The sequence below is a fragment of the Drosophila subobscura genome, chromosome U (genome assembly GCF_008121235.1).
Source record: "Drosophila subobscura isolate 14011-0131.10 chromosome U, UCBerk_Dsub_1.0, whole genome shotgun sequence".
Lineage (NCBI taxonomy): Eukaryota > Metazoa > Arthropoda > Insecta > Diptera > Drosophilidae > Drosophila > Drosophila subobscura.
This window is the reverse complement of record NC_048534.1, coordinates 5,960,753-5,978,162: the sequence shown is the minus strand read 5'-3', so window position 1 is coordinate 5,978,162 and position 17,410 is coordinate 5,960,753. Positions and strand designations below refer to the sequence as shown.

The 17,410-nt window shown below is 45.4% G+C and overlaps 3 protein-coding genes across 7 annotated transcripts in view; 1 reads left to right on the top strand and 2 right to left on the bottom strand.

Annotated features, from left to right (window-relative positions):
* LOC117902417 (neurogenic protein mastermind) overlaps positions 1-7,506 on the top strand; it is an 87,280-nt gene extending 79,774 nt beyond the window's left edge. The window contains exons 5-14 of one of the 4 annotated variants that reach the window (XM_034813769.1): positions 187-1,006; positions 1,074-2,647; positions 2,709-2,903; positions 2,970-4,368; positions 4,433-4,618; positions 4,691-5,037; positions 5,142-5,412; positions 5,829-6,197; positions 7,045-7,377; positions 7,437-7,506. In XM_034813769.1, the coding sequence (XP_034669660.1) occupies positions 187-1,006; positions 1,074-2,647; positions 2,709-2,903; positions 2,970-4,368; positions 4,433-4,618; positions 4,691-5,037; positions 5,142-5,412; positions 5,829-6,197; positions 7,045-7,377; positions 7,437-7,468 (5,526 nt within the window). In that variant the 3' untranslated portion in view covers positions 7,469-7,506. Of the gene's footprint in view, positions 1-186; positions 1,007-1,073; positions 2,648-2,708; positions 2,904-2,969; positions 4,369-4,432; positions 4,619-4,690; positions 5,038-5,105; positions 5,413-5,828; positions 6,198-7,044; positions 7,378-7,436 lie in introns of all 4 variants that reach the window. The other 3 variants (XM_034813768.1, XM_034813770.1, XM_034813771.1) reach the window with 3 other exon arrangements.
* Positions 7,507-13,082: 5,576 nt separating this feature from the next.
* On the bottom strand, positions 13,083-15,180 carry LOC117902419 (borealin). The gene is made up of 3 exons (XM_034813774.1): positions 14,888-15,180; positions 14,361-14,830; positions 13,083-13,251 (listed from the first exon to the last, which is right to left on the bottom strand). Exons 1-2 carry the CDS (start codon positions 15,141-15,143, stop codon positions 14,406-14,408), a joined length of 681 nt encoding a protein of 226 aa, XP_034669665.1. The 5' UTR covers positions 15,144-15,180; the 3' UTR covers positions 13,083-13,251; positions 14,361-14,405.
* Positions 15,181-15,223: 43 nt separating this feature from the next.
* LOC117902418 (borealin) lies at positions 15,224-16,736 on the bottom strand. 2 transcript variants are annotated; one of them, XM_034813773.1, is made up of 3 exons: positions 16,256-16,736; positions 15,671-16,070; positions 15,224-15,612 (listed from the first exon to the last, which is right to left on the bottom strand). In XM_034813773.1, exons 1-3 carry the CDS (start codon positions 16,611-16,613, stop codon positions 15,414-15,416), a joined length of 957 nt encoding a protein of 318 aa, XP_034669664.1. In that variant the 5' UTR covers positions 16,614-16,736; the 3' UTR covers positions 15,224-15,413. The 2 variants fall into 2 exon arrangements, with proteins under 2 accessions (XP_034669664.1, XP_034669663.1); XM_034813772.1 differs by having other exon boundaries at positions 15,671-16,082; positions 16,256-16,735.
* Positions 16,737-17,410: the final 674 nt, after the last annotated feature.

The window sequence follows — 17,410 nt, the reverse complement described above, 5'->3', positions numbered from 1 at the left end:
TTAAACGATTTTAAACTCTTTATTAACAACTATCTTCACTCTTTCTAATGCAATTTTAAATTCAAATAAACAATAAACAATATAAAAACCTATCGATAAGCAAAACCAATGGAACGATTATTAATCGCTGGCAAACTCTTTATTAACCGCAATCTTCTCCACCATTTCCCATCTTTCTTTTTGCAGTATCGTGAAATTTGTGACAAAGGCCAAAATCGTGATATATCCTCAACTTCAACAAATAACAACAACTCCACGGCGACAAGCAACAACAACAACAACACAAACAATAATAACAACAATAGTAACAACAACAACAATAGCAAACAACAAATAACCTCAACGCCCCGCTGCAGTCGCTGTGCCACGGACAATTGCTCGATCCATCCGGTGCAACAGGGAGAGGTATCCTCGACAGAGCCGCCGCTGCCACTGCCTCTGCCATCGGAGCCATCGCTACTTCTGGGCCAGGTGCCGGAGATCTCCGCCTACTTTGAGGCCCTCGAGCACTACATCAGCGGCGTGGGCTGGGTCCTGCTGCAGGTGAACGCCAACGGCATCATTGAGTCCTGCACGCAGAACATCCGCGAGCTGATCGGCTATGAGAAGCAGGAGCTCTACCACCAGCCCCTCTACATGTACCTCTACGCGGGCGATCACGCCAAGCTAGAGCCGATCATCAACAACATGTACAGTAGTGGCGGAGGAGGAGCTGGAGGCAGTGGCCCAGCGGCCAGCGTAGGTGGCGGCTGGGGCGATTTGGACGAGCTGAACAACGGCAATGCGTCGCAGCAGTCGGCGGGGTCCAACTCCAGCTCGGGTAACGCTCAGGCGGGCAAGTCCAAGCGGAGTATCTCCACCAAGGTGCGCATGCTAGTCAAGGACACGCGAACGGCCACCCAGACGTCGTCCAACTGCGAGGCGGGCATGGAGCAGAAGCCACTGAGGCAGTCTGGCCAGCAGGACAAGTACGAGGAGGTGGTCCTGATAGCAGCCCCCGTCAAGGGTAAGTGGAAGCAAACATTAAATCCAATTGAATGCATCCTTAATCCCACTCCATTATCTCTCTGTAGATGATGCGGATGCCAGCAGCTCGGTGCTTTGCCTGATCACGCGGCCGGAGGACGAATCGCCGCTGGAGATCAACATGCAGCAGCACGTGCAGCAGCAGCCCATCGAGCAGATGACCTTCAAGCTGGACATCCATGGCAAAATACTCAGCCTCGATCCCACTGCCCTGCGGGAGCCCTTCAAGCAGCATCTGCAGACGTGGGTGGGTCGCCTGTGGCAGGATCTGTGCCACCCGCACGACCTCTCCATGCTGAAGTCGCACCTGCGTGACATCCAGGACTCGGCCAGCCCTCACTCGCCCGCCAGCGGTGGTCCCGGCACCGGTTCCGGCTCTGTACACATATCCAACCGGGTCTCGCGTCCGTTCCGCCTGCGCCTGGGCGCCCCCGACATCTATGTGCATGTGAAGGCCAACTCGAGACTGTTCCTCAACCAGACGCCCGGCGAGGGTGACTTCATTATGTCAGTGCAGACGCTGCTCAACTCGGAGAACGACATGAACAGCAACAACACGGGAGCGGTGTCTGCCTCGGGAACTGTCTCCGGAGCAAGCACCGTGGCGGCACCTGGAGGAGCGAGTGGTGGCGGCGTCGGCGTCGGCGTGGGCATGGTCGGTGGAATGAGCCAACTGTGCGCCATGTCGCCGGGCCCATCGTTGGCCAACTCCCTGCTCAACAACCTCTCGATGGACGGGCTGCACAACTCGAGCTCCACCTCCTCGTCTGCGACCTCCGCCATGCTGCCCACGCACCTGCTGGGCGGCCTAGTGGGAGGCGGACAGCACAACAACAACGGGAACGGCAACGGGAACGGGAACGGGAACGGGAACAGCACGCAGACGACCAATGTGGGTGGGCCGCTCATGAGCAGCGCCATCCTCAACGGCGTTGGGATGCAGCAGCAACAGCATCAGCAGCAGCGCTCCTCCTCGGCGTCCAGCTCCTCCGCGGCGAATCTGGTCAACGCGTTCACTGCCTCGCCGGCGCCTGGGGAGCACAGCTTTTACGGCAGCGACACCTTCGAATTCGACATTGCACATTCCTCCTTCGACATCGATCCCAGCGGCGGCGTCGGCGGCTGGACGGACTCGCGTCCCAATTCGCGTGCCTCCGTCGCCACGCCCGTGAGCACGCCGCGACCGCCCTCCGGCCACGGTTTCAGTCCGGCCGTCTGCGCCTCCCCGGCCACGCCCTACCAGCTGTCCTCGCACTCTGCCGCCAGCCTTCCGTCGCCGCAGTCGAACGCCAGTGCCGGCGGTGGCAACTATGGTTTCAACTTCCACTCCTTCGAGCCGGGTGACACCAAGCCGGAGAAGGATCCCCAGCAGCAGCAGCAGCAGCCGAGCAACAACAGCAGCAGCGGTGGGGGCCCCAGCAGCAACAGCAACGCGATGCTGGGTGGCCTTCCGAATGGTGTGGGCGGGCTGTTGCTCTCCCAACAGCAGCAGCAACAAGCGCAGCAGCAGCAACAACAGCAGACAGCGCCACAGCAGCAACAGGAATCGTCGGAACGATTGCGGCACCTGTTGACCAAGACAATGGCCAGCGGACTGGGAGGACTGGGCGATGAGGAGAAGGTGAGCCAGATCGAATTATTCAACCCAAAGAAACATCCATTAATCCTCGCTTCTTTTGCAGTACTTTAAGCAGGAGGGAAGCGAAGAAGAGAAGCTCAGCGGTGGACCTGCTGGCAGCTTCAAAATGGGCGGCCAGCCGGGAGGCGGAACTCTGGGACCCATGTTTGGACCCATGGGGCCGATGGGACGGAGTGCCAGCGCCACGGCCACGCTACTGCACAAGGCCGGCAACTCACAGAACCCTATGCTGCTCAAGGTGAGTAGAGAGTGGAGTCTAAGAGTCCTTGAGGCACCCTTCTAATGGTTCCCTTTTGGTTGGCAGCTTCTTAACGAGAAGACAGAGGATGATGATGGCAGCGGATCGGGCGGAGTGTCGGGAGCCATGAACAATGCCCGACCGAGCGAACTGATGCGGCAACTGAAGAACAACGACGGAGGCCATGGGTCCGGCCATGGATCGATGCATCGAGTTGGCGGCAGCGGGAACATGAGCAACGAGGATCTCAAGGCCATGCTGAAGATCCAGAGCGATCCCTCGCTGAGCCGCAAGCGCTCGCTCAACGAGCCCGACGACGAATTGTCCTCCGCGAAGCGATCCGAGGACAAACCCAGCAAGCTGTACACCCAGAACAAGATGCTCGCCAAGCTACTGCAGAATCCGCCAAAGATACCCAAAGCCCCCAATGCCGATCAGCCGCTGGTGAAGACGCTGCCGGACATTACCAGCTCCTCGATGTCCTCGGGCAGCTCCCTCTCCGCCCCCGGTAACCTCATCAGCGCCGGCAGTACGGGACCCAAAGCGGCAGCCAATCGAAATCGCAAGCAGCAACAGCAGCAGCAGCAACAACTGCAGCAACAGCAGCAACAGCAGCAACAACAGCAGCAGCAGCAGCAGCAACAGCAACAACAGGCAGCCAGCAATCCTTCCCTGCAGCAGCCGCAGCCAAACGATGTCTACCTCAGCCAGCAGCCGCACCAGCCCCCGCAGCTAGCCTTCCAGCAGCAGCAGCAGCTGCAACAACTGGCGACCTCAGCATCTACCTCAATTACCACAGCGGCCTCGACCTCGGCAGCTGCGGCGGCTGCAGCGGCAGCGGCGGCCATTCCGGGCGACGGCGACACGGAGTTGTCCAAGCTGCTGGACAGCGTCGTGGATTACTACGCGGAAGACACACCCATTGTGATGCCCTCCGCCATCAGCGATATCCAAAAGTCGCTGATGCTCGACGTGGAGTCGGCCACCTTTGGCAACGACCTGAACCAGCACTTGAGCCTCATGAGCCAGCAGCAGCAGCAGGCGGTGCAGCAGCAGCAACAACAGCAGCAGCAGATACTGGCCCTCCAATTGGCGGCCCAGCAGCAGCAGCAACAGCAGCAGCAGCTTCGCCAGCAGCACCTCCAGCAGCCGCCCGCCTATCCGGGCATGCTTAGCCTCCAGCAACAGCAGCAACAGCAGAGCCAGCAGCAGCAACAGCAGCAGCACATAATGCAGCGGACAATGCAGGGAACAATGCACAACCAGGTCTTCCAGCGACCGCCACCCATGTATCCTGCCCGTGGTCGCGGCCCCATGAATGCCGTGGCCACGCCCGGCGGTGCTGTGCTACCCGCCCAGCAGCAGCTCCGCAACATGCGACAGCAGCAACAGCTGGCGGCCCAGCAGAAGGAGCGTCTCCTGCAACAGCAGCAGAAGCAACAGCTGCTGGTCCCCGAGAATGCCAGTGAGTATTCGGGATTACTTCTCTATAGAATCACTGAATAACATTCTGTTTCTGCACCTTCCAGCTGGCATCAATGCGGGCCTCAACAACATTGGCTCGCTGCTGAACACCACGGTGGCGCCCAATGTCTCCCTCTCGCGCACCAATCTGCCGGCGGACGCTCAACTCAGTCCGGGCTATGCCCAGGCACTGATGCAGCAGCAATTGAGTCCCGGACGGAGTACACCCTACAGTCCGCAGCCGAATCAAGGTACAGCAATGGACAGCTCTGAACTCTCTCTGAAATGTTTGCTCAAATATTCTGTCTATCCTATTCCTTTAGGCTATGCGCCGCAGTTCCCACAGCCGGGCCAGCGTTTGTCGCCGCAGCAGCAGCAACAGCTCAACCAACAGCAGCAACAGCAACAGAACAACGCCCAGGTGCAACAGTTGGCCTACCAGCAGCAGCAGCAACAGCAACAACAGCAACAGCAGCAGGTTGGCGACGGGGGACGATCGAACACGCCCTTTGGTTCCAATTCGGGACTACAGTCGCCGGGCATGCAAAACAGTCCGCAGCAGTGGACCAGCGCTGGTGGCGGAGGTGGAGGACCGGGAGGGCCGTTACCCTCTGGAAATGCGGGGCGAACGCTGCAGCAGCACAATCCCATGCTCATAGCGCAGTTGCAGGTAAGTCCTGAGACCCGATTACCGATGAAAGGGGCAACATCTAATGCCATTCCATGACGCTGATGCAGGGCGTCAGTCCGTATAATGCGCGTCAATACCAACAGAACCAGAGACGAGGCCTCAACTCTCCGGGCGCCCAGGTCGGGCCCGTGGGCAATGCCGCGGCGGTGGCCCTGCAGCGTCAGAACTCGTTCCAGGGCCAGAGTGGTGTCCAGGGAGGTGCGACAACTCCCGATGGCAGCGGTGGACCTGGTGTCGGTGGTTTCGGTGGCCCCCAGTCTCCGTATGGCGGAAATGTTAATGTGTTCCAGCAGCAGCAGTTGCAGCGACTCCAACGCCAGGGAAGCGTACCACAGGCCACGCAGCATCTGCCAGGTAAGTTATCTTCAGATGGAAGAGCAGACCCAGCCGAGGATCAGATCAGAGCAGATGAAAGTAGACGAAGACCACAGATTAGAGATTAGATTATATTAGAAACTGAAAGAGAACTAGTTGAGAAACGATTACCGATTTGCGATTTCCGTTTTCCGATTCTCAATGAAATTTAGAAGAAAATAACTCTGTGGAGTAGCTCGGGAGAGTTGTTCATTTATCGTTCAATTAGGCCCCCTTAATCCATATACTAAACATCCACACATACTTAGACAGCTTCACACACACACACACACACACACACACACACACACACACAAACATACACACACACACACCAACACACACACAAACAAACACTTTAATCTCGATTAGATTTAAATTAAAAGCCAAAACAAACCACCGCTTAACCAAAACAGGCTCGCCACGCTTCGGCTCCTCTCCGGGCACGGCCGCAAACAACAGCAGCCACAGTCACAGCCACCACACAGACAATGCGGCTGGCGGTAATCCTTCCCAGCAACAACAGCAACACCAGCAGCAGCAGCAACACCAACAGCAGCAACAGCAGTTGCCGCTCTTGAACTGCCCGAGCATGTCGCCGCATCCACATCCTCATCCGGCATTGATGGGCGTGAGCGGAATGGGCAGTGGCGGAGGCAATGGCATCATTGGCCTTGGCGGAGGTGGCGGCAATGTCAACTATGCCGCCGCAATGGCCAGCTATGGGCAGGCCCAACAGCCGCAGCCGCAGCAGGCGAATGATTTCTATGGTCGAGCGCAGACCGGTAAGCCCGTGTGCTCTCTCTCTCTCTCAAATCTCTCACACTCAATCGATACTCCATTTCGCTGTACAATCACCATGCCTCTATATGTATATGTGTGTGTATATTTTGGACAGAGTATATATATATCGTATAGCTGTATGATCGATCCATTGCCATTTGGGAACCGCCAACAAACCGTTCGACACAATTTTGTACATACAAACCCAAGAAACCAAACTGAAACACATTTGTAATCTGTTATCCAATCAATCCAACTTTAACCCATACATTTGCGTGTAATATAAACCTCTCTGTCGTGTATAACAACTGTATGATCGATCCATCATTGTATATAACCAACCCAACCCAAGCCCCATTCCGCAAGACAAGATCAAACGAGATCTATTTGCATATCTGTACTGTATATAATATCTAGAGAATATAGAGTCCTAGGCAAAACACCCTTCTCCTGCCCATCGACAAGCAATTGGTGTACCTGCTATTAACCCGAAAGAGTGTAATCTGATGAGAGGATTTCACCCTCCTGTAAATTGAATATTTAAGAAGAATTTCCATTGGTTGTTGCTGTAGGAACTTATGTATTTCCCTCACCAAACCGCCTTGTATCCATCCACCTACCTCCCTCCCTCCAGTCTTATGTGTGCGCTCCTCCCCACCACTTTTATGTTCCATGTTGTATTCTGTTGTCTGTTTGTGTATTTATTTATGTTTAATTTATGTTCATGTCTAGAAAAGATCAAGCAAAAAGTGTGACTAAACTTAGTTTAACTCGTATGTTGTGGGCACACCACCGATGCAAGACTGCAGATTCCATGGTCACTTAGTGCTTACCTTTTGATTTTTTCAGCTGGAAACGGTGGAGGCGGTCCCGCTGGAGCTGGAGGCAATGCCAATTCCGATTTCGTCAAGCAAGAGCTTCGTGCGGTGGTCAGTGTGAGGCAGCAGGCGGCTGCGGCGGCCACTGGAGGCGCCGGCGGGCCCGGAGTCGTGGCACAGCGCGGCCAGACGCCACAGAGTCCGCTGCAGCAGGGACCAGTGATTGGCGGCGGCGGAGGCGGCATTGTCGGTGGCCCCAATAGTACAAATGCCATGGGCAATGTCACGCCCACGGGCAGTAATGTCAGCAACTCTATGCTCAATACGCCGCCGGATCAAACGCTGGGCTTCAGCTTCGAGACGTGTAAGTGAATCATAGCTTTATAATGTGGATATATTTTATAACTTCGGTGGAATCCACAGCGGACTTTTTTACCAGCAGTGCCACGAGGTGACCCTAAAGTGCCCAAGGCACGACCCAAGGATCAAAAACTACAAAACAACTTCTCTGGCGCACGCATTTATGGCTCTAAATAACCCGACACGTTAGCGAAAAACAAAAGAACGATAGAAGAAGAGGACGCAGCATGTAAATCTAATTTAAAATAATTAGCAGCACTATTTAAAAAATATATACATAAATATATTTATTTTAAAATACTAGCAAATATTAATTGTAAAGCAAAATGCAAAATGGGAACTTCGTCTGAAAGAAATTGCAAAAACTTTAAATACCAGACACGCTATAGTTCAATATTTTCAAAATGTCAAAAACAGAAACGGAAAAGCTGCAAAGGAACACACAAAAAGAGTTGATGCAAGATATTTATTACGTTTAATAATACAGCTTAGGTCTAAGCTAAAGCTATTATATACATAAATATATACAAAAGAGCGATAAAGAAAAAGAAAACCAAGCAGCAGCATAAATAATAATGAAAGCGTGGAGAGCGTTCCGAGATGTTGTTAAATTGATATATGTATATTTAAAAAATATTTTATGAAATGGTGTAACATGCGTGGAGAGGCGTTTGCTAGGCTCTAGACTCTAACGACAAGCGATAACAGAATGTATACAATTTGATTGGAGAACACATATACCATAACCATAAACCATACACCACAAACATATGGCACACAAAAACACACACACGCATACGCATACGTATACGTACGTATGGAATTTGTATATTTAAAATTAGTGTTGAATTTTTTTCAGTGTGATAATTTGTTAATTTTTATATATCTACTATATGTTGATAATTTGTTGCATGCCTATGCCCATGCTTTGCTTTATGTTTAACTTTTTTAAACATCTTCAAAAAGAGCTCCTTTTGATTTACTCTCGATAATGGATTTCGCTGCGACTAAGAAAATAAAAACAAAGTCCCTCTATCTGTATATATTTCACAATATTTGTATCATTTTGCTAGGTTGCGCCGTCTTAACTTTTAATTCGTAGTTTAGTTAATGCTCGTTTAAAATTTTAATTGTAATTATTCTTAAATACTTTTATATCAAAGCGAGAAAGCAAAGCGCGCAAAGCAAGTCGGCGATGCAATTTCATGTGAAGGCTATTTTACAGGTTTTGTTTAAACTTATATATAATTTTAACCATTTTTATATAAGTTTGCATACACATTATACCATACACATAAATATGCATATATGTATATGTATGTATATATATCTATATGTAATATGTAATACAACTATGTATGGATATGAGACACAATTTCAAAAAAGCTTCACGTTTTCTATTTGTAATTTTTTATTGATTTTGATTTTGTTTGAATTTTTTAAGTCTATTAAGTTGGGTTCAATCGTTATAAATATTATTTAAATTAAGAAGAAACGAAAGAAATGCTATACAAATATTATTGATATAAATTTAGTTTATATTTTTATTAAATTACTGTTTAAACTGCAAAGCCCTAAATAAAAATTCACATATGGATAAGTAATCATATATTTACAACAGGTTTGTATTTTCTCGGTTTAAATTCATTTCTTTCCCTCTGTTTCTAGCTTGTTTTGGCAAATTATAATACTGAAAAGAAGTGCCCAAAAACAACGACAAACAACACGAAAAAAACACATACGAGTCGATACGATACGATATATGTATAGGGACAAAAGGCGATATTAACACTTGGGAAAATAGAAATACCTCTCGTTAAGTTCAAAAAACGTATAATAATTAAAAGTGTATAAGAGAATTGAGCATAACCAAGTAAATCAGTAATTCAATAGTATATAACTAACATGAATTGTACATAGATTGCAACCAGTTCAGATTAAAATATTCACTAGTTAAGGGTTTAGTTTTTAGAAGCTGCTAGCTAAATTTCATTCGTCACTCGTAAATAGATAACTTAAAAACATAGGATTGGGTTCGGTTCGACTACATTTAAGAGGCTACGTTTAATGAAATTAAATTAAAAACCGAAAGGCAAAAATGGTAATCAATTTAGGGCAAATTTTTGGCCTTCTCTTCAGCTCTCCCTTAGTTTTTGATACTGACAAAACCTCAAACCAGGATAGAAAAAAACTAAAAGTAAAACAACAAAATATACACAAGTATACTGCATTTAGCATTATATATTATATATATATACACCTAAATATGTATAGTTTTAAAGCAAGTTATTCACATATACCAGCATATACATAAATATATATTTATATGGGATAAGAGTATAGAAAATTTCACACAGCAACACGAAAAGTACATATAAAGTGCATTAATGAATTTAAGCATTTAATGAAATTAATTAATTTATAAGCCTAGCAAAGTATAATTAAATATTTCGTATATATTTGCAAAAAAAAATCAATACAGAATATTTACAAAACGATATAAACTTCGCAATGAAATATGGAACAGAAATAACCCTTTAGACCATCTAAGCGCTATCAAACTCCAACTAACAAGAAATATTTAAGCAAATGAAAAGCGAAATTCTTTTTTTTTAAAGATACGAATACCTACTTACATATGTATGTAAGTGCAAGTAAGTTCTATAAAATTCATGAATCTACAAAGCAGTTGTGAGCTATTAAGTTCCTCCAAATTATTTGTACATGGGCAACATTCGACGCGAATTGTTTGTACGTTTTTTAGCAAAAGTCTCGTATTTGTATCCGCTTTTCTCAGCTTCTTAATTATCCTTTGGCATATTTTTGGGGGTTTCAGGCTGGACTGGGGAAGTTATCCTGTATACGTAATGGTGAAAGAGCGTAAAGGAAAAACCCAGTATATTTTTCTAGAAGGACCAACAGCGTTAGGATCGAGACTATCAATTTACATTTAAAGTTCACTTAAGGTTTAAGTGATATTGATATTCACTAATCGTAGACCCGAAAACTGATTGAAATAGTCTTGGCATATATATCGAAACTTATCGAAACTGTTGAAATTGTATCGAAAAGCTGTGCATTTCAAATTGATTAAAACGGTTCAAAATTTATAAAAATTGTTGAAAATTTCTCGGAGTTGATTAAATTCTTCAAAATAGATCAATAATTTTTAGAATGTAGCCAAAACTGTGAGAGTAAGGACACTTCTCTCAGATAGGAGACAACCTACTTTCCATAACTGCAAAGTGCAAAAAACCCGGCACTCAGTACTACATCTGCACCTTAGCGGTGTTTTGTGAAATTTAACATTTTATCTGCATCTGTCATCTACATCTACAACACTTCTCACACCAACACGCTCCTTTAGCTCGCTCCCCTTCCCTAGACCAACACTGCAGACTCGCGGCAGAGGCAGCGACGCGGCACTGCGCGAAGCAGAGTGTGAATGAGAGAATGTTCAAAAAACAAATATAAGCTGCGGGACGGGGTGGGTTTAGCCACGGCTGAGGCAGAGGAACGGCAGGTGCAGACGCAACACACTGAGCGAAGCAGAGTGTGAATGAGAGAATGTGCAAAAAACAAATATAAGCTGCGGGACGGTGTGCGTTTGGCCACTGCTAATTAACTTCATTGTGGCTATAATAATGCTCCAATCGGATCCCAATTAAGGTGATCCGATAGATATGGTCATTCCCTACGGAATGGCGTTTTTAGTTTTCTTTTATCTTCAAAGTTGTAGATTTGGGAGGTTTTCGCCCTTTTGCGGGGGCGGGCTTATTTTTGAAATACACTTGTAACAGTGTGAGCATATAGAAGTCTGGATGCAAAATTTGGTGGCTCTAGCTTTTATAGTCTCTGAGATCCAGGCGCTCAACAAGACGGACGGACAGACAGACATGGCTCTATCGACTCGTCTATTGATGCTGATCAAGAATATACATACTTTATGGGGTCGGAAACGTTTCCTTCTGTGCGTTACATTCAACCGTTATTCCCACAAATACAATATACCCTATTTACTCTTCAAGTACCGGGTATAAAAAGACTGTTGTACTGTATATATGCAACAATAAATTTGTTGATAAATTTCGATCAGCTTTCATTATTTTGATCTGTTAAGATAATTTTTTATTAATTTTTGACAATTTCGAATATTTTTCAGCAGTTCTAATCATTTTTTAGCCATTTCGATCCAATTAGATATTTTTTTAACCGTTTTGATCAGTAATATCTATACAATTTTCAGCAATCTTGATAAACTTTCAGCAATTGCGATAAGTTTTCAGCAATTTTTAAATATATTCAGCAATTTCGATCAATTTCCAGCACCTTCGATAAGTTTTCAGCAATTTCGATCAGTTTTCAGCAATTTCAATCGTGTGAAAAGTGTAGCCACTGGACAGGATCCTAACAAACCTGCTAAAGCATCTGGGATGTCTTTTCGTAACCTGAAAGGTCCTGCCATTCCATTGGCATCCGAAAAAAGTGACATTCGAAGGATTTGGATTTGGATTTGTTTTTGCAATTTTGTAGAAAAGAGATACAAATAGACCAGCCATGGTCAGTATGCCATGGTTTTTTAACATGTCTGACTAGCTTTTAATACAGTTCAATGTTATTTCTCAGCCGATCAGACTTGCCGAACTTACTCGTGAGCGGGAGAGTATCCTTGATGGCTCATAGCTAGTTTGGCATCATGTACAATAAGGATGTTGCCTTTTTATCGACTTCTGGGTTCCCCTGATCGTCTGCGACCAAAGCGAAATGTTCTAAACTTTGCACCTCGGCACCTTTGATTTTTCCACAACAGACTTAAGTCTGCGTAGCGGTTATCTTAAAATCGAGACTGTAGCGTACAACTTTCTAATTTGTATTGTACAGTCATACTTACTTATGAATTTATTTAATTTCTATGCAACCTAGTACCATAAAATTTGTACCAAAAGCACACACTGATGAAAGAGAATTATAACCGAAAGAAGAGATACAAAACAAATAATGCAACGCCCTGTACCCGTGCATAATGCCTACAAAGATTTGTTAAAAACTTAATATTACAAATAAAATACTATTTACGAAATACAAAGATGCCCTGAACCGCAATGAGTAGTGCCCAAACATAAGGATAACGAAATACAAAAGAAATATATTAACTAGCATTTAACAAGTTATAACAAATTCTAAAGCAACAGCCTACAAAAATAGTTGTAAACAAAATAGCAAAAATAGCACAATTTTGTATAAAAAGGTTAGAAATTTGTACGAACGCAGCATGACCATAACGTAACATAACAGAACCGAGAGCAATAAAACCTAGAAAACATTACAAAATGTTACAGAATCCCACACGTAGGATCGCAGAAATTCATTGGGTGTTTATATAATTTATTCGTTTTTCTGTACAGGAAAAAATTGATTGAAAAAAAATGGGAGATTGAAAAGGAGGAGCGGAAGGCATTGTTGATTGGCTGTGTTAAAAAAAAAGGAAACAAGAGTTGAAAGACCGAAACGCGTACGACGAAATAGGCATACGATGAACCCGAGAAAAGTGAAAAAATATGTTTCTAGTAAGGTTGGTGGAAGCTGGCGTAGAGTAGTTAGATGCGTTCCGGGAACGCCTGTAGGATCGAAACTGATTATTTATTAGGTTAGAAGGCGGATAAGGGTTTGATTAAGCATGGCTCGTGGGAAGATACAAGCAAACTTCAGTTCAAATTGTCACATATGAATTCTCTATTCTTTAACTATTGGAGATTATGTAATATTTAGGAATATGGACTATCCGCTCATTCTATACACATATGTACATCTTTGTTGGGTATTTTTTTTATTCTTTATAGGGGTGTCCGATGTTCAGATCCGAGATCCAGAGCGTAGACTGTAAAGAAAACGAGATGAAAATGGATTATTTTAAGATATTTGTATACTTAGTTCTACGCGTTTAATAGACTGGCGCGACTGTAGATCGACCTACCTTGAATGTATTATAATCTTCAAATATTTTTAAAATGAAAGCCCATTCATACAGAAAATTTACTCCGCATACGAGAACCCATAATAAATGTTACAAAATGAGAAAAACTAAGTGTTATGTTGTTGTCAACCGTCACCTGTTCTTTCACTGTCCCTATCACTGTTTATATGTTTGTCTTTGTCTCCACAAATTGTATGGTATAATTCAGTAATGGTAATGAAAACAAAACAAAATATATTTTAAGTCTCTATATATGTACCTTTTTGCTATGTATTGTATTTCTATGTAATTTATAACTAAGTAAGTGTGTATGTATATGATACACCCCTTTAACTCCCGACAACTTGGATATTATATGAATTTTCCACTTATGTATGTACAAGTGGGAAGCAAAGGAAAAGGAGTAAGAAAATAACGAGTATTTGCTAAATTCCACACCAAACACACACTAATTAAATAATTAATGATAATTTTAAATTTAACATTGTATATGTGTAAATGTAATTTTCGTATAAGAACAGACATCTTTAGAATCCACACAATTCATGGAAAAGGAAGAGACAAGGAAACCCCAAGGGAAGTTTCAATTGAACTTACATTTAAAATAATACAAATAAATTGATTTAATTCAAGAAAATACATACACAAGTACGAAGGAATATTCACACTCGCGGACACACACGGATACACACATGCAACACAATAGCAAAATGTTTAAACAATTACATATTAAAATTAGTCGAGACGAAACGAAACTTCTGTAAGCTGTTTGTATTTAACAATCGATATATATATACATATATATTGTATATTAAATAAAAATAATTAAATTTATTAATTAATTATACAACCCAAGCAAGAAAACAGCAACAAAAAAACAAACAAACGGCAACAAGAACAACAGAGACACACGTTCACTTAATGTTTAACAACTGAACAAAAACCATTGAAATTGAGAAAATGAAAAAGACTAAATAAAATATTAACGAAATAAGCGTACAATGTAGCTGTACCTGTTATTTTTAATTCCGATATCCATACATCCTACGTCCTGCATCCTACATCTTGCCCATTTTAGTGGCCATGTTCACAATGACTCCCAGATTGGCCTTTAAAGTCTTCACTTGGTTGAGTGTATTCGCGTCGAGTTGCATTAGCACATCCCGGGTCACACGTTCGATTTTGAATGGCTTCACTGTGATCACGCCCTTCTTGGTGGGTATGTGCACGTCGGCACAGTTCTGCTGTGGAGTCTGGACAGCCAGAGGGCTGCCGCCGCAGGAGAGCACTAACTCACCGGCCCGCGGCCAACGTTCGAACGACATGGATGGAGCTTTCTGGGGGGTTGCTAAAGTCTTCAAATGTTCTCTGTCCAAGGAATGTACGATTGGTCGCGGCAGCTGCGAGAGCTGAGGAGTGCGGCAACGTCCGCGATCGCTGCTGATAGAGTTGCTGCGTACTCGACTGACTGGTAGCTCGGGAACTGCAGAGCATAAGTGTAAGGCTAAGGTATTACCATCAATTATTTGCATTCACTCACCCTTCCACTTGTAGTCCTTGAAATGTTTAGGATTCAGATTTACAAACTCAGACCATTTCATCTCCAGCAAGTGCTTGTCAGTCCGGGCGTGGATTAGCTTTATTTGCATGTCCACTTGATGTTTGGCTCTCTTCTCAAACTCATCTACCTTCTCCAGAGCGGCTTCGGCCCTCATTTGAGCCAGGCGCACCTTCTCCTCTTGTTCGATTTTCTTGCGCTGCACCTCACGGCGTGACATAACTCGGGTGCGAGGCATCTTACTCTACGTTCGATTGACTTATGAAATAAGTTTACCTGCTAAACTTACTCAAACGAATACAACAAATCCCGGGCTACTTCGATGAACATAAATTTGAACTTGTATTGATCTCAATATGGATTACAGAATATTATGGATGGGAAAATGTGTAAAATAAGCAATAACTAATAAGTAGTGCATAATTTGCGAACTGAACTTAAACGAAACATATTAAAATATATGATATTTGATTTTGATTACATCTAGATATGATTTGGGATGGGGCCACTACTTGAAGCCCGCCTGGCTGGCCTTGTTCACAATCAACTGCAAGTTGGCGTGCAGTGTTCTGATCTGATTCAGGGTGTGCTCGTCTATGTTCTCCAGCAGGTTCGACTCGACTTCACCAGCGTCTAGTTTCTTGGGCCGCAAACTCAGGATGCCATTCCGAATGGGTATGTTCACATTGGCAAACTTTTCAGGCATTCTGTGGAAAAGCTCAACATAGCTATTTTGTTTCGAACTTGTTCAATGTCAATACTTACACTTGTGCCACCATGGGACTGCCGAATTTGGAGAGAGCCACCTCGCCCGGCTTGGGGTAGCGCAGGAAGGCCATTGGCGGTGTCGAGGGGGACGAGGTCCGACTCTTCTGCAGCATGAGGGGAGTGCGATCGGCACTGAATGCCTTGGGCCGCGAGGCCATCGGAGTGCGCATCTTGCTGCGAGACACACGGTTCGCATTGCTGTTGCTGCTCGGGACAGCGGCAGCCTTGGCTGAGTGGATGATACTCAGCTCCCCGCAAGCCGAGCGACTGCGGCGGGCGCGACGGGCCCTGGCCGAGTGAAGGGGGCCAGGCGTACGCATGGCCTTGGCGGAGCGCAGCATGGAAGCTGTGGAGACGGCCAGAACGCTGCTGCCGCTAGCTCCTAGGCTGCTGTCCTCTGTAAGGTAACCTAGTTACAGTGACCGGCACAGGATGTGTTGTGGTGCATGATTGTGCGTGTGTGTGCAATGAAATGAATGTGTGTGATGCAAGGTTAGAAAGCAAAGTAAAGTTAGAGAGAGCAGCGCACCAGATAGAATAAAATGCCATTGAAATTGGGGATTATTGTCTTTGAGAACTTACCTTCGTCGTTGCGGCTGCCGGAACTGGGCGGAACCAATCCGTTTCCACCCGTCGTGTTGCAGCTCGCCGACATAGACGCAATCATCTGCGTCTGATCGCTGGCCTTGAAGTCACCCAAGCGGCTCAGCTCACCGAACAAGTGCAGGATGTCGGACATCTTCATGTCGCGCAGCTCCGTCTGAATAATCGACTGCAGCGACCTCACCTTGTTGTCCACATCGCCTATGTACTTGGTCTCCAATGAGTCGATGCTCATCAGGCGAGAATCCATCTTTAATTCGAACAGGCGCACCTTCTCCTCGCGATTGGCCACCTCGCGGTTGCGCTTTGAGTTCTTTGGTATCTTGGTACGTGGCATCTTAGTGGCTTTTTCTAACACAAATATATTTGAATCTATTAGTTTTCTGAATGATTTTTCACCGGGCGTCTTTTTCCCAGTTTTTCGAGTTTTTCCGCCTATTTTAGCGTCATGTGCTAGTGTGACCGTGTGACTGCGGAACTATCAATAAAATATACCGAAAGACCCTCGAAAATATACCGAAATACCTTTATTTTCAAAACAAAGCGTAAATATATCGTAGTCTTAAATCATGTCACTAACCTAGTGACCTAAACGGTCAGAGTCACTAACCAAATAGTATAATAGATATCCAGCTTTGAAGAAGCAAAACGTCACCGCAAAATGTGCGCCTTGGAGTCCCAGGCCTCTGCCTGGAGTCCCGGCTACAAGTATTAGTGCGTGTAGAACACGCAGCAGAAGCCCAAGCTACATGGGTATTAGTGCTTGTAGAGCGCGCAGCTAGAAGCTACATTTGTATAAGTTCGTGTAGCCAATGATTTTGTAGCGCTCCAAACCGGTTTTGTCTTCATTCACACGGACACTGCAAGCAATGTATGTGTTGGTGCGTTGACTTCCTAAACTGTGATGGAAAGAAAATTCGTTTTGATGATTTGATTTTGTTTTCGGGGCTTGGCGTATGAACCTGACCTGCCGCAACATGTGCAGAATGAGGGGTGGGGGTTGGTGGCCAGACCCTTAGGGGTTGGAAAAAATAAATATACCAATAAAAGTTGTTATTGTATTTGAATGCTGTAATTGTTTTTAATGCAGATTTTATACTGCTTTATTCAAAATTGTATGCATATTATGGAAAC